We start from the raw sequence: 14,391 nt of genomic DNA, 5'->3' as shown, positions 1-14,391 counted from the left end.
AAACCTACCCGATAGTGTTAACAAAAGCAAACGTGACGTAAGAAGTGTCCGTTTTTCAGCTCGTTTAGATCTCTCTTTGAGCTCTTTTTTTTTTTTTTTTTTGGTCAGTCGCTTTTCGCAGGATTCGTACCCATGCAGGCAGGGGGAGTCGACTCCTCGCCCTAAGTCCGACTCCGTATCGGCCGAGCTACCGAGCAAGCTTGGTCACGGTCAAAAAAAGCAAAATGCGTAGAGTACGTAATTACGTGCCCACTGGTACGTCTCTGCCATGAGACCAGGTTGATATATTTAGCTATATGCTCCTCTCAAGAGTTGACTAACGAGTTTATGGTCACTGAATATTTGTTCTCCTGAGGTAAATGTGACGTTACGTTACATTGTTTACAAGCTATTATAACGTCTTTCCACGATTGAAACGCTGATTAAGCGATTATACAAGACATGATATACAGATGTCGGTAAGTTGTACTGCATCTTTTATCATACCTTGAGATGTTCATTCATGTTTATTTTGCGTTGTAACTGGTATTAAAGCGGAGGAGAGGATCAGTTCACGTTAAAGAGTGCCAAAACGGTATTTGTTTTTTATTCCGAAAAATGGCTGAAATATGAGACTTTGAGAAATATGAGAATTAGTTTCATGTCAAAAGCTACAAACCACAAATCACAAATATTGTGATTTATTGGATGGTTACGTATTCTCGCGTTTTTTTACGTGGGTATACAGAATATCCTTGACCTTTCCTAGTGGGTATACAGCGTATACCTGCGTATCACGTAGACTAGACCTCTAGTTTATGGTAACCTAGAGCTCCTGTACTCAGATTCAACAGCTACATAGCTTGTTTATGGTAATGGTGAAAAGATTTTTAGAACAGCAGTGAAAATCTAGAACAGCAGTATATTAAAGGGTTAGTTCACCCAAAAATGAAAATAATGTCATTTATTACTCACCCTCATGTTGTTCTACACCTGTAAGGCCTTCATTCATCTTCTGTCACTGATTCGATTCACAAAGCTCCGAAGCAGTGTTTTGAAATCAGAGCAGAGTCAGCTGTCGTAAAGGAGAGGTTAAGAAGACCAAATCCTTGATTGAACCATTTCAGACACTGTGGCGATGCTGCAATGTATATTATGTGAAGATTAAAGTGTTTTTTTGTTTTTTTTGTTTTTTTTTTTACTTTGGATGCACGTAAACCTGTTCTAAGAGACCTCAAAAAAAAAAAAAAAACTTTTAAAATAGCATAATAGGGGCACTTAAGATACTGTTCAAGGAAAATCTGTCAATTCTTCGAAGCTCCCATGGAATTCCCATAGTCCATGTGACTTGTGCACTATACTGCAAGTGTTCTGAAGTCATAGCTTTTTGGAACAGTTTTTTTTTTTTTTTTTACTGAAAATCTTTTTCTTTTAGTAATTAATGTCCAGATTGTGCCACTTAATTGTGCTCCTGTTTGTTCGTCTGTATCTCTGAAAATCACTGCACTAAATTGCTAAATGGCATCACATTAGCCCAGCAACCTTTTTAAACATCTTTCACATCCATTGTGTCTGCATTAAGCACTTACTGGGCAATTTATGTTGTTGTAAACTGTATTTCACTGCAAACAGCCCCATGAAAGCATTTTGATTGATTATATATTATTTACCATCCGGTCATGGAGACATCATCTGTAGCGCTAACAGGACACAAGCACAAGCGGTTTCTTTGATCGACTATCAGACAGTCAGTAAAGACTCATTGTTCAGTTTACTGTCTTTATATCTGTGTCCTTGATAAGAGATGAGGCATGGGTTTTTTAAATGAAACACTGGTTTCCATGGCGATGACAGGTCAGTGGTGTAGTTAGCTGTTCGTTAAATCTGTGAAATGAGTTTGAGTTAGCTTAATTTTGACTGCAGGACTGTCGCACTTTAGAGAGCCGCAATAATCAGTCTGCTGTTTAGTGCACTTCTGTGTTTTTTTTGGTATAAAAATCCACAGCAACTTTCACACATCTTTCTTTGTTTCTTTCTTTGTTTGTTTGTTTCTTTCTTTCTTTCTTTCTTTCTTTCTTTCTTTCTTTCTTTCTTTCTTTCTTTCTTTCTTTCTTTCTTTCTTTTTCTTCTTTCGCGCTTGTCATCCATCACAAAAGCGAAGCCATGAGTAATTTGAATATAGACTTATTTTAGTTATCACAGCTTTACACATCATACCATAGAAAACAACTGGAGATTTGCCAAAACAATGTGATAGTAATATTGTATATTATATAATGCGTGCAGAATTATTAGGTATGTTGATTTTCTGATCATATTTTTTTTCCCAGGCACATCTTACTGATTCCAAACCACATTAATCTAAATAACTACTATTAATTTTGTATTTAATCATTTATAAGTGAATAAATAATTGTTCATGAAGGTTGGAAATGAAAAACGCCGTATATAAAAGACATTTAACTCAGAAAAGTAAAAAAATAAATAAATATTAAATGCCCATGAGAAGGATGCAATACTAATGCAATACTAGAAATTGCAGTTAAGGCATGACCATTGGACAGTAAAATGCTCAATGGGTCAGCGGGGTCAGACAAAAACAGGTGGAAAAGAAAAGACACATGTTAACTGCAAAAGAATTAAGAATTAAGGTGAAGAATTAAGTGTGAAACCATAAAGAACCCTTTAGTCTCCAGCACCACCATTTCCCTGAACTGTAACCTACCTGGAGTCTCCAGAAATGCAAGGTGTCAGGATCTCAGAGACTTAGATTAGGTAAAGAATCCTAAAAAATGACCCCCACTTAGTAAGAATCACAAGCTGAAGTATTGTACAATACATGAAGACTGCTTTTTTATAGGCTTTATAGACAGAAAGATTGAGAGTGACTCAAGTTCATTTTTAGTCCATCTCTGCAACAGACTTCAGGGTAGGAGATGAACTAAAAATGAACTCCCAAAACTTACTGTCAGATTCTGAAAGATAAATTCTTCAAACAGTGGTATAAGAGTGGTGCTGGTCCTTCAAGAGTCACTCTCAATCTGTCTCACTATAAAGCCTATATATATATATATATATATATATATATATATATATATATATATATATATATATATATATATATATATATATATATAACAGTCTTCTGAGTTATTTGCTGAAAAATAATAATAAAAAAATCATAATTTATGAAAAAAATTGTACAATGTACTACAATGTGTCAAAAGCATCATACAGCTCAGATAATCATTTGTTATGTCATTTGAAAGGTCTCACTGAGTAGAATACAACGTGTATAATTGTTTTGGGCTTTGACTAAACTTGAGCCAGTTTTTGTATGTGATGCCCCGTAAGACCCATATGTAAAGAATTTTTGTTAAAAACTTTTTTTTTAAATGTAAAAAACTTTTTGACACTCCTTGCTAGAGTTTTTATAAGTCATTATAAGTTATAAGTCATTATTTTTGTGCATGTCACTCAGAATTTTTTTTTTTTTAAATTTAAAAATAAATAAAAATACCTACCTTTGTTCCAAATGCTGTGACTTTTGATTTCTTCATGTGATCACCAGAAAATTGTATCCACAAAATTTGAGCTCATATATAGAGGAACATCACCAAAAAAGAATGAACCTGCTACCTTATTTCCTTCACGAGATATTCCATTTTAAATTAGAAAGATATGTACTTTTTCCACTTTTTTTTTTTTTGTTGTTTATTTGCAGTTTCTCAGCATGAGAATGTCCAAGTTAATTTTTTTTTTTTTTTTTTTTAATTTAAAAAGTTTCCTTTCAAATGATACTGACCTTTTGACTCTCCTTGCTACAGTTTTGAAGTTACGAGTTTTGTTTGTCACTCAGAAAAGAAAAAAAAAAACTCTGAAAATACCCTCAGGGCTTAAGGGGTTAATAATTTTTGGCTTTTCAGTCTGAGTAAAATGTATTTTTTTGGGTCATTTTATCTGTTAAAGAAAATGTACCTAATAATTCTGCACACCTGAGTTTTTCTTTTCCACCTTCATGAACAATTATATATCACTTATAAATTATTAAATACAAAATGAATAGTAGTTATTAAGATTAATGTGGTTTGGAATTGGTAAGATGTGCCTGGAAAAAAAATATGATCAGAAAAGTTTTTTTTACATATTGTGTATAATGTAAATAATTTACTTATTTCTGACAATATCTTGCATGTATTTGCATTCATTAACATCCGCATTGCTACAGTAGTCCAGCTTCTGTCTAATTTTTGGCTGGAAGATTTGTTGGCAAAGCTCCAGTTTAATTTTGCGGAGAGGAGAACAGGAGTAAATGACAGATGATGAAGATTTGATGTGATATCTAGCAGGCTGCAGTCATTTACAAGGGTTGGGAAAGAGAGCTAATTGGTGGGAAAAAAGACTCCAAGAAATGATTTGATGATCATTTTTGTTCCTGTGTTGACATACTCTGTTTCCTATTCAGATTTGATACAGGACATATTAATAAACTTCACCTTTGATTTTAAATATTCAGTAGCATTTATGTTACTATTTGTTGCTTGATATTGCTGGTATGATAATAGAGTGCAACAGTTGGGTTCTGGAAGTATAAAACCTTTCATTTTCTCCATAGGGGAATTGATTTTTAAAGATAACTTATAAACCTTTAAAGACAGCCGTACTGTGTGCCTTGAGGTTGTTAATCGATGGTATATGCCTTTGTTAAAGGTGCAGTAGGTGATCTGGAAAATTCTAACTTTAGCTTGCTAGCATTGAAAGCATATGATTCCAATCTCCCTGCAAATCGGCGTCCAAAGCCACGCCTCTTCCAAAACTCATGAAGACGCACAAAGACACAGCTGCTCTCAGCAAAGTGTCACAAGATATGCCAACTAGCTTGTGTCTTAAAGCACATAATATTACAACATTAATGAATGTAAACAACTTAGAGAGATTGTACCTGACTGCTGCAGATTAATTTCGCCGTTGATACTGTTGACATGGATATGCATAATTCCGAGTCTGACTGAACCAACTACTAACGTCACAGGTTGCCATCTCTTGGTAGTTATGGCATGAGCAGCATAAGCTTGTTGTTTTGATTTGATAGGAACTGTTAAAGGTGTCTGCTGTTTGTTTGTGGTGCTCCATGATTAAGGTCTGTCTGTATAAACTCTGCATAGCATGAAAGAGTGTGCTGATGACTTATGATGTCTGTGCAAGCAGGGTGTACAAGGGTATGTAAAATCATACGTTGAAAGGCAGGTACTGTAGGATGTATTATTTCATTCTGACCAAATTAAGCTTATTTCAACCTATTCCTGGTGAAAACTACATTACCCACAATTCTGAAAATAAATCTCCACCAACCAGATAATTGCAAGAAGCATATCCTGCCAAAATATCTATTTATCTCCACCCACTCCCATGAAGTAATGTGAATGATGTAATAGAGTCTCCCTACACTCTTAAACTACTTAACTATGTGTATATAAATGCATATTTTGCAATAAATATAAAATAAAATGTTGTTTCTATATACAGTCAACATCATCTATTGCAACTATTTTTGTTTATGGAAAAGGGGACAATTTTGGTTTGATAGACATGAACTAAAAGCCACAAAACCACAGTTTTGATTTCGAGGAAAAAGCATTTTTAAGAATCGTTCTGTTCCCACTCTGTGAATCAGCATATAATAGATGTTCATTGTCACAAGCCTCCAACAGTGTAACCCTGTCCCTGTGCGTGTGTCAGAGCTCTTTCATTTAGGCTAGTTTCTGTGGATCTGAGTCAGTGTCATTAACTTCACACTGATAGTGAATTGAAGAAACAATGTATGTATGGTTTTATTGTTTTGATGTGTCATTATGGAAGATTCTGTGTGTGCGTGTGCATGCATCAATCTAATGAACTGTTAAGAATGAAAATGTGCAGTTGTTGCATTTAAAGGGATAGTTTACCCAAAAATGAAAATGTTGTCATCATTTACTCACCCTCACGTTGTTCCAAACCTGTATAAACATTTTTGTTCTGCTATACACAAAAGAATATATTTGGAAGAATGTTTGTAACCAAGCAGATCTCTCCCCATAGTAGGGAAAAAAATTACAATGCTAGTCAATGGGTGCAAGATCTGCTTGGTTACAAACATTCTTCCAATTATCTTCCTTTATGTACTGCAGAACATGGAAATTTATACAGGTTTGGAACAACATGAGGTGGAGTAAATAATAGAATTTTCCTTTAAAGGGATAGTTCATCCAAAATGAGAATTATGTCTTTATTTACTCAGACTTGTGTCATCCCAAAGCCACACATGAAATGAACATGAAAGTGGACATTTCGGAGAAAATTCTAAATGAATTAGGACTGGAACTGTCAAGGTCTAAAATGACAAGTGCCATAAAAAGGTCCATACAACAGAATATTTACTTTATTACAAGTCTTTATAGTGTTTATTATAATTAACTAAAACATAGAAAATAACATCTCAAGTTATGAATGTAACCATGATTCCCTGAGAAGGGAAACGAGATACAGTAGTTGCGTCCCAAATGATGCACTATACACTATGCACTTATACACTTTGTACTTATGCACTATGTACTCATTCATGTAGTGCATGAATTGTATAAGGCTATTTTGTCATTTAACAATGGAGTCTGATAACCCCTCCCCCTCTGTAACGTAATTAAAGCTGTGACAGTTGAGTGCATGAAGTGTCCAACATTCCACACTTCGTTTTTTCCGTTAATTTAGTGTATCATCCAGGTACAAGTACGCGAATTGGGACACACCTAGTGTCTTGTTGCCATGCCTTGCGCCTGCCTGTGTGCCTCTTTCAGACAAAGAGTTGATGATGTGTACTACAGGCTCCCTCTTATACTCCGCAAATGACGTCATTGGCTGTTTTCAGCCAATACATTTTGCCGTGTTTTCACACATTGAAGTTCCACTTTGAAAGGGAAATTTGTTTTTACTTGAAATAAAATAAGCATTAATTGAATTAAGTTAAATTAATGTATAAAAATCTTAAACTTATTTTATTTTAACAATTTGCCAAGACAACATTTCTCATATTCATTTAGTTTAGTTTGATGTACTAAGATAACTAAAACCGAAAAAACAAAACCAGAAAAACAATAGCATATTTTTTAAAAAGAATTACAAAAATGACAAAACACACAACAAAATTCCTAAAACTTTAATTGAAATTATTAAAAATAAGAACTAATTCAAAATAATAATAAAAACTATAATAATAAAAAAAATAGACCTGAATTCAGTTTTTATTTTCTGTTTTAGTAGTTTTATTACTTCATCCTAAACTTATTCAGTAGTTAGTTGTCAAGGCAACATTTTTCATCTAGTGTTTATATTTTGTTTTATTTAAGCTTTCATGAAAAGTACTGAAATTACCAAAAACAATTTTTTAAACATTTATGTTAGCAATAACAATACTGTTATTCAGTCAAATTTAATAAATAAGTTATTTTAATTAAGTTAAATGTCAACCAGTTTTATTTTAGTATCATTGAGATTTTTTTATTTTCTGTTTTCATTTCAATTTTAAAGTTTTAGTAATTTTGCTGTGTGTTTTGGTCCTTTTTTATTTTTATTTATTTTTTTTGTTAAACCTCTGTATAGTTTTCATTTGTTTATTTATTTTTCAGTTTTAGTTTGTTATTTTAGTACATCAAGTTGAAAATGAAAAATGTTGCTTTGGCAACTAGCTAAAATAAGACAAGTTTAATTTCTGATATATCTTATTTTATTTGTTAACGAAAACTGTAAAAAAAAAAAACTGTTTTTCACCATTTTAGTTTTAGTTAATTATTATTTACTATTAACACATTTTATGTTTATGTTACTTGACAAAACATTTTACAGTGTTTGTGGGTTTTTTAATGGTTTTATTTGGTGTGTTTTTTGTAGAGAACTCAGAACAGCACAGACACCCTCCAGAACATCACGGCCCGAAACATGACCGACTTCCTGCTCAAGAGCTACCAGAAATCAGGCAAAATACGGTAATGAGACACACTCATTTCACAGCATGTGCAGAACTATGATCAAACAAGCATAATTTTTGTTTGTGCGTGCGTGTGTGTGTGCAGATATGGAGGAATCTCTGTAGGTGGTGTGAACTCACAGGTCAAACTGAATGAGTCTGACATTACAGCAGTGATCAACGACCTCAAATTATTCTTCAACATCTCACAGGTAAGAGTGCTGCTGTATTACGACATTACTGACATCATGCTCTCCAGAAGTGACTGGTCAAGAGTGGCATTATTGGCGTTTTTGACTCTCAGATTTAATTTTTTCATCAGTCTGAAGAGTTAAGTTTCTGTGATTCCAAACCCTTACAGCTTATTGCAGTCTGATTCTGGCTTTTTTCCAATTATGAGGATTTGTTATTTTAAGGTTTTTACAGAGAAATTGCACATCTTACATCTTTTGTTGTAATGTTGTATTATGCTGTAATTTTGTAGTACTGTATTGTACTACTGTATTTTTCAGAAAATAAGTTCTGAAACTTCTAAGACTCTTATGCTGGGTACACACTAAAAGATTTTATAAGACATGAGGACAAACAAATCCTAGATTTAACAGACAAGTCACATTTTATTATTAGTACATTCATAAATAATGTAAAATAGCAGTGCATAATATAACTTATAGTGGTGTTCATATGAACAATATTTATTAAATGCCTAGTCTAAACAAATTTAGAATATTAGTGTCATTTCTTTTTGATAACAGTGGTGATTAAAGCCAAATTATCACATTTTTATTGTAGTTATTGTAACAAAGTGTATTTCATTACTGACAGCTTTATTTATCCTGATGTTGGTAACATCATATTCATTTTCATTAACAAGTAGTATCTACCATTTTTACATTTGCATATATGTTTATCAAAACATGGTGGAAAATCTCCATTTAAATATGCATGAGCAGCTTGAGCTTGTGTCGGTGATGTGAAGTGTGCTTTATTTACTGTTTTTTAATGGCATGCAAAGCTTTTCAGGCCTTTTAAATGATGTGAAAATTCCCACCAGCTCTTCATTTAGCATTTACTTATCAAATATGGAGATAATGTTTCTCCCTCTGTGTAATTGTGTTGAATGTTTTATTACTTAGAAAAGGACATTTGTTGCTTAAATTCAGATAGCTGATTCCTTCCCATTAAAATATTCCCTCATATACTGTTGTCTTTTTAAATAGCGAGTAAAAGCTGGTTTGAAAAGGTCCTGTATAATTGCATTCTCTATTAAATCTTTTTGACCTTACTGTATTTATAACTAAAATATGATTTTCATTTATAATTTCCTTGGGGATTTGAATGAATGTGACTTATTGGAATATCTGCCTACTCTTCAGCAGTATGTGGACTGTCCCACGCGTCTAAACCGGACTATTGATCTCTGTTATGGAAATATATTAAATGCTTATAAAGCAGTATGCAGACCCCCCCTTGGGAAATCGGACCATAATATAATTCATCTTTTGCCCAAATATAAGTAGTGAAGAGGGCAAAGCCTGTTGTTAAGCAAATACAGGTGTAGTCTGATAGATGTAAAGAGCAACTAAGGGACTGCTTTGAGGAAACTAATTGGGGCATTTTCTTTCAGTCATGTCAGGATGTTGATGAACTCACATACACTATTACGTTATATATTAATTTTTGTGACGATACTGTGTCTGAAATTAAAACTGAAAAATTTCCCAAATAATAAGCCCTGGGTATCGAAACAGCTAAAACGCTGTCTTAATGAAAGGAGGATTGCCTTCCATTCCGGTAATACAGATTTAATGTGTGAGAAAAGGAGACAGCTGAGGGGGAAAATTCTTAAAGCAAAATTTGATTTTAAAAATAAGATAGAAGGTCCATTTTTAACTGGCAATATAAGACAGGCATGGGAGGGATTAAATACATTAATGGGTAGGTCTAACAAAAAGGATGATAGTTTTGTGAGTAAAAACCAAACTTTTATTAATGATTTGAATAACTTTTATGGCAGATTTGAAACTGTGAATGGTAGGACAGAATGTGATGTGATATGCAATAATATATCTCCTTGTAGGAACATCAATAGTTATTAATGAGGCTGATGTTACTGCAAGTCTTAGTAAAATGAAGCCAAACAAAACCACTGGCCCAGATGGTTTGAAAGCCCGACTTCTTAAAGACTGTGCTCCTCAGTTAAAAGTAGTTTTTACAAAGCTGTTTCAGTTTCTTTTAGACACTTATACAGTGCCGAAATTATGGAAATATTCAATAATAAGGCCTGTGGCAAAAAAATCTGGTGTGAGTATATTAAATGATTTCCGGCCTATTGCAATAACTTCCATACTATGTAAAACTATGGAGCGAGTCTTGGCTAATCATCTAACTTCAACTGTGACCTCGAGGTTAGATCCACTTCAGTTTGCATATAAGAGTAACAGAGGCACATATGATGCTGTACTGAACCTGCTAAACACAGTTACAAAACATCTTATGAATCCCAAAGCATATGTTAGGATTTTATTTGTGAATTTCACATCGGCTTTTAATTCAATCATTTTTTTGTTTTATTTTTTTGGTAACACTTTGCAATAAATTTCCATTTGTTCATAAGTTAACATGAACTAACAATGAAAACTAATGTTAACTATGAGGACCTTATTGTAAAGTGTTACTAATTTTTCTTCAGGTCCCTGATTTTACATTTGAGATCAAGTCACTGTCAACCCAACACAACACAATATTAATTTATTAAAAAAGTGAAATGTTTTAATTTAATATTTTTGGGGGATGAAGGCATGTTGTGCAACTTATCCTTGTTGACATTTGCCGTATTAAAAGAACATAAGTGTGAATTGAATGCAATGTTTTCAGACACACAAAATGTTTTTTTTTTAGTGCGATAAGCAAACTGTAAAGGATCTAATTTCTCATCAGTTACATTCATAAGATGTGACTTGACTTCCCTTTCCAGAGTTTTCATAACTAATGAGGTTAACGCAATGGGACAGTAATCATTAAAAGAATAGGACTTCTTTCACTTAGGAATGTGAACTACAATAGAAATTGTCCATAGCTGAGGAACTGTAGCTTGATCCAGTGAGGCTTGAACAGTGTGTAAAACACCATGCTGAGCTGCTCCGCACAGTGTTTAAGGGTTCTAACACATAATTATGCCATCTGGTCCATGAGCTTAATAAAATGTATAGCTTTCAGCTGCTTAGTTATATTAGGGAGATACAGTTTCAGAGGGGCAGAGGGACTCCGTGTCTGTTTAAACTCTAAAGTGCAGCACTTAAATCATGAATCTCAAAGCATGCAAAGAACAAATTCAAATCATTAGCTGAGAAGTCAGCGTTACTTTTATCATTTATACCAGGGGTACTCAAGTTCAGAGGCCAAGAGGGCTGCGTTTAAACCACATAAAATGCAAAGGGCCACATATTATAACTTGGATCGTAAGACTTTTATTTAGGCCTACTTAAAGGTACAATATGTAAAATTTTTGCAGTAAAATATCCAAAAACCACTAGGCTAGTGTTATATATTTTGTCCAGCTGATTACAAACAATATCTCTAATGTTTTCAACTACTTGTAAATCATGAGAAAATTCCCATTCTAAACAGTGACACGGGGCAGTGCAGTCGCCTGTCAATGACGTCAGTTACCTTTGTTACTGCCTTTACTGACGTAGAAACCACATGACAACAGTGCCGTGGACAAATGCGGAAGTAGTGTCCAGCAAACCACTAGCTTGCTTCAAGCAGTTCCTTATTTACTTCTTGCATGTTTTATGGTGGATTGTGTTACTTATTTATGGAACATAATTACTGTTTACCATCTGCCACTGGTTCTGTCGACAAGGACAGCTCCCGTAAACTCATGACCGGAAAAGCGGAAGCGGCGCCGGCGACTGTGTCATAATAAAAGTCCCGCTGCTCGTGAGGCGTGTTTTGATCAATCGCTCCAGCTCCTCGTTCAGCTCCCGCAACACTCGGTCCTGCTCTGCTTCATACTACAGTAACGTTAATAATCGCATCCACGAACATGAATTCTTCCAGACTCCAATCCCTATTCTTTCGCACCGTCCGTTGAGATAGAGACCACATGTCCCAAGTTTCCGCTCTAAAACTTGGCGTCATCAAACTATGCCTTTGTTTTGAATAGGCTTCTAGCGACCTCTAGCAGAAAAAAATATCACAAATTGTACCTTTAAGACAAAATTTGAAGTATTTTTGAAGTGCAGTTTATTATCTTGCTAAGGCTTACTAGTCCTTTCATGTTTGTCTTGTTTAAATTGTCACTGAACATGAAAAAAGGCATTAAAAAGGATTAATAGTTTATAATAGATTTCAGGTCTGGCTGTTGCTTAATTTTTATACTCTTTATACTCCATTGCACCTTTTGAATACATTTTATAGTGCCTATTTATACTCAGGCTCATTTTACAAAGGTTGTATTATTAGTATTAATTATTACCTCTATCTTTTAATTTGGTCAGAATCCTTTTTTTTTTTTTTTTTTTTTCGTGAATCCTCTAATTATAACCGACGTTGTAAACACAATAAAAAAAGATATTCTCCATGAGCTCTGAGAATATGAATTTGATCTAACATCAAAGAGAGAAACAAGTCCTTCCTGCTGGATGCCCCTCTGTCTCCTCATGGCCTCTTCAGTGACGCCATCAACTCAGTTGTTGATAGGTTTTATGAGGCTAAAAAGCAAGCAGTGGCGTTCCAGCAGGTTCTCCCTCGTCAACCAAAGGTCTCTGGCTACTGGATGGGGGCAGCCCCAGCTGCACACCAGCTTGCACACAGGACGAAACAAAAACAGAGGGTTGCTTCTCAAGCTCCCCCACAGTAAGAAATGGGGGCCGGAAAAATGCTCGAAGCCTCAGCCTGGCAATGATAAAACAAATCTGAGGAATGTCATCCTTGCCCTTGAAGGCTTCAGCTAAGAGGTCCTAATGCCAACATCCGACCTCTGAGGGCAAGCCCATTCGGGGGGAAGTGGTTTACACCTCAGTACAGAATGCCACTTCTCATTGATGCCCTCAGGGCTGTTCTGCCAACCCCATTACATGTGGTTCTCTCTAATGCATCCAGCTCCACTGGGGTTGGATGCCATGGTGCAGACATGGCTGAGGCTATGTCTATATGCTTTCCCCTGATCACTTTGCTCCCGGGAGTTCATGAGCAAATTCGTCGGGAGAGTGTCCATCTGTCCATTTCAGTCTTCAATGGCTCCCCTTGAGAGATTCCAATCAGGAGGGACCTTCTATCTCAGGCAGGGGGCTCAATATTTCACCCCTGCCCAGAGTTATGGAAGCTGTTGGTATGGCCCCTGAGGGGGCCCAACTCATAGAGGCTGGTCTCTCAACTGAGGTTGTTGAGACCATTCTCTACTCCAGAACTCCCTTCACAAGGAAACTTGAGAAGAGATTGTTCCCTTCATGGTGCAAGATTCGTCATTTAAACCCAGTTAACTGCCCGGTTGGTACAGTACTGAAATGTTTCTCTGCAGGATTATCCCTTCTACACTAAAAGTGTATGTGACAGCCATAGCTGCTTATAACACTCTTTTGGGTGGTGTATCTTTGAGGAGGGACCCATTAGTATCTTGTTTCCTCCCTGGCAATTTGAGGCTCAGGCCTGCAGCTCACACAAGGGTTCTGACTTGGGATTTGGCCTTAGTACTGGAGGGCCTTTCGTTTGCATCTGGTATGGTAAAGGCTGTTCTTCAACCTAGGCCAGGTTATGTTCCTAAGGTCCCCACTAATGTGGCCAGAGCTAGTGTTGCAGGTCTTCTGTCCTCTGCCCCTTCATATGTCAGACCAAGGGAAATTAAATCTGCTTGGCCTAGTTAGGGCACTTGATGCTTTCTTTCACAGACCTGCCACGTTGCGTAAGTCTGATCAACTCTTTGTATGCTTTGGGTCATCCAGAAAGGGGTACCCAGAATCTAAACAGAGAATGACCAAGTGGGTATCTCTCTTGCTTATGAATTGGCCGGTCAGCCTTCTCCTTTAGCTGTTCGAGCCCATTCTACTAGGTGTATGGCAGCTTTAAAACCCTTGCTTTCTGGGGCTTCTTTTCATGATGTATGTGCTGCAGTGGGCTGGTCCTCTCTGCACACATTCATCAGGCTTTATGACCTTGACCTGGGCTCCACTCCAAATTCCCAGGTGCTGCAGTCTTATTTGTGCTCCAAACAGGATTCACATTAGACAGGTGCTGGACAGCTTGGGCAGTGCTGGACATCCCTTATGATGCAGCGCGAGTTCCCTTGAAAGGGAACCCTGGAGAAGGAACGAGATGCTGAAAGAGGGAACGAGACGCTGCATCGCCCTGCCATACTTCCGGTGCGCATGTGACTGACTTGCATCAGAAGTTGACATTCTTTGGTTCAAGGG

General features: G+C 35.8%; 1 protein-coding gene across 1 annotated transcript in view; it reads left to right on the top strand.

The window, feature by feature from the left end:
• LOC137030017 (phospholipid-transporting ATPase ABCA1) overlaps positions 1 to 14,391 on the top strand; it is a 217,548-nt gene that overhangs the window by 150,291 nt on the left and 52,866 nt on the right. Inside the window, exons 33-34 of the mRNA XM_067399929.1 lie at positions 7,900 to 7,994; positions 8,082 to 8,187. Coding sequence (XP_067256030.1) covers positions 7,900 to 7,994; positions 8,082 to 8,187 — 201 coding nt within the window. The remainder of the gene's footprint in view (positions 1 to 7,899; positions 7,995 to 8,081; positions 8,188 to 14,391) is intronic.

The sequence above is a fragment of the Chanodichthys erythropterus genome, chromosome 11 (genome assembly GCF_024489055.1).
Source record: "Chanodichthys erythropterus isolate Z2021 chromosome 11, ASM2448905v1, whole genome shotgun sequence".
Classification (NCBI taxonomy): Eukaryota; Metazoa; Chordata; class Actinopteri; order Cypriniformes; family Xenocyprididae; genus Chanodichthys; species Chanodichthys erythropterus.
The sequence above is the reverse complement of the archived record's forward strand: the minus strand, read 5'-3'. Positions and strand labels throughout refer to the sequence as shown.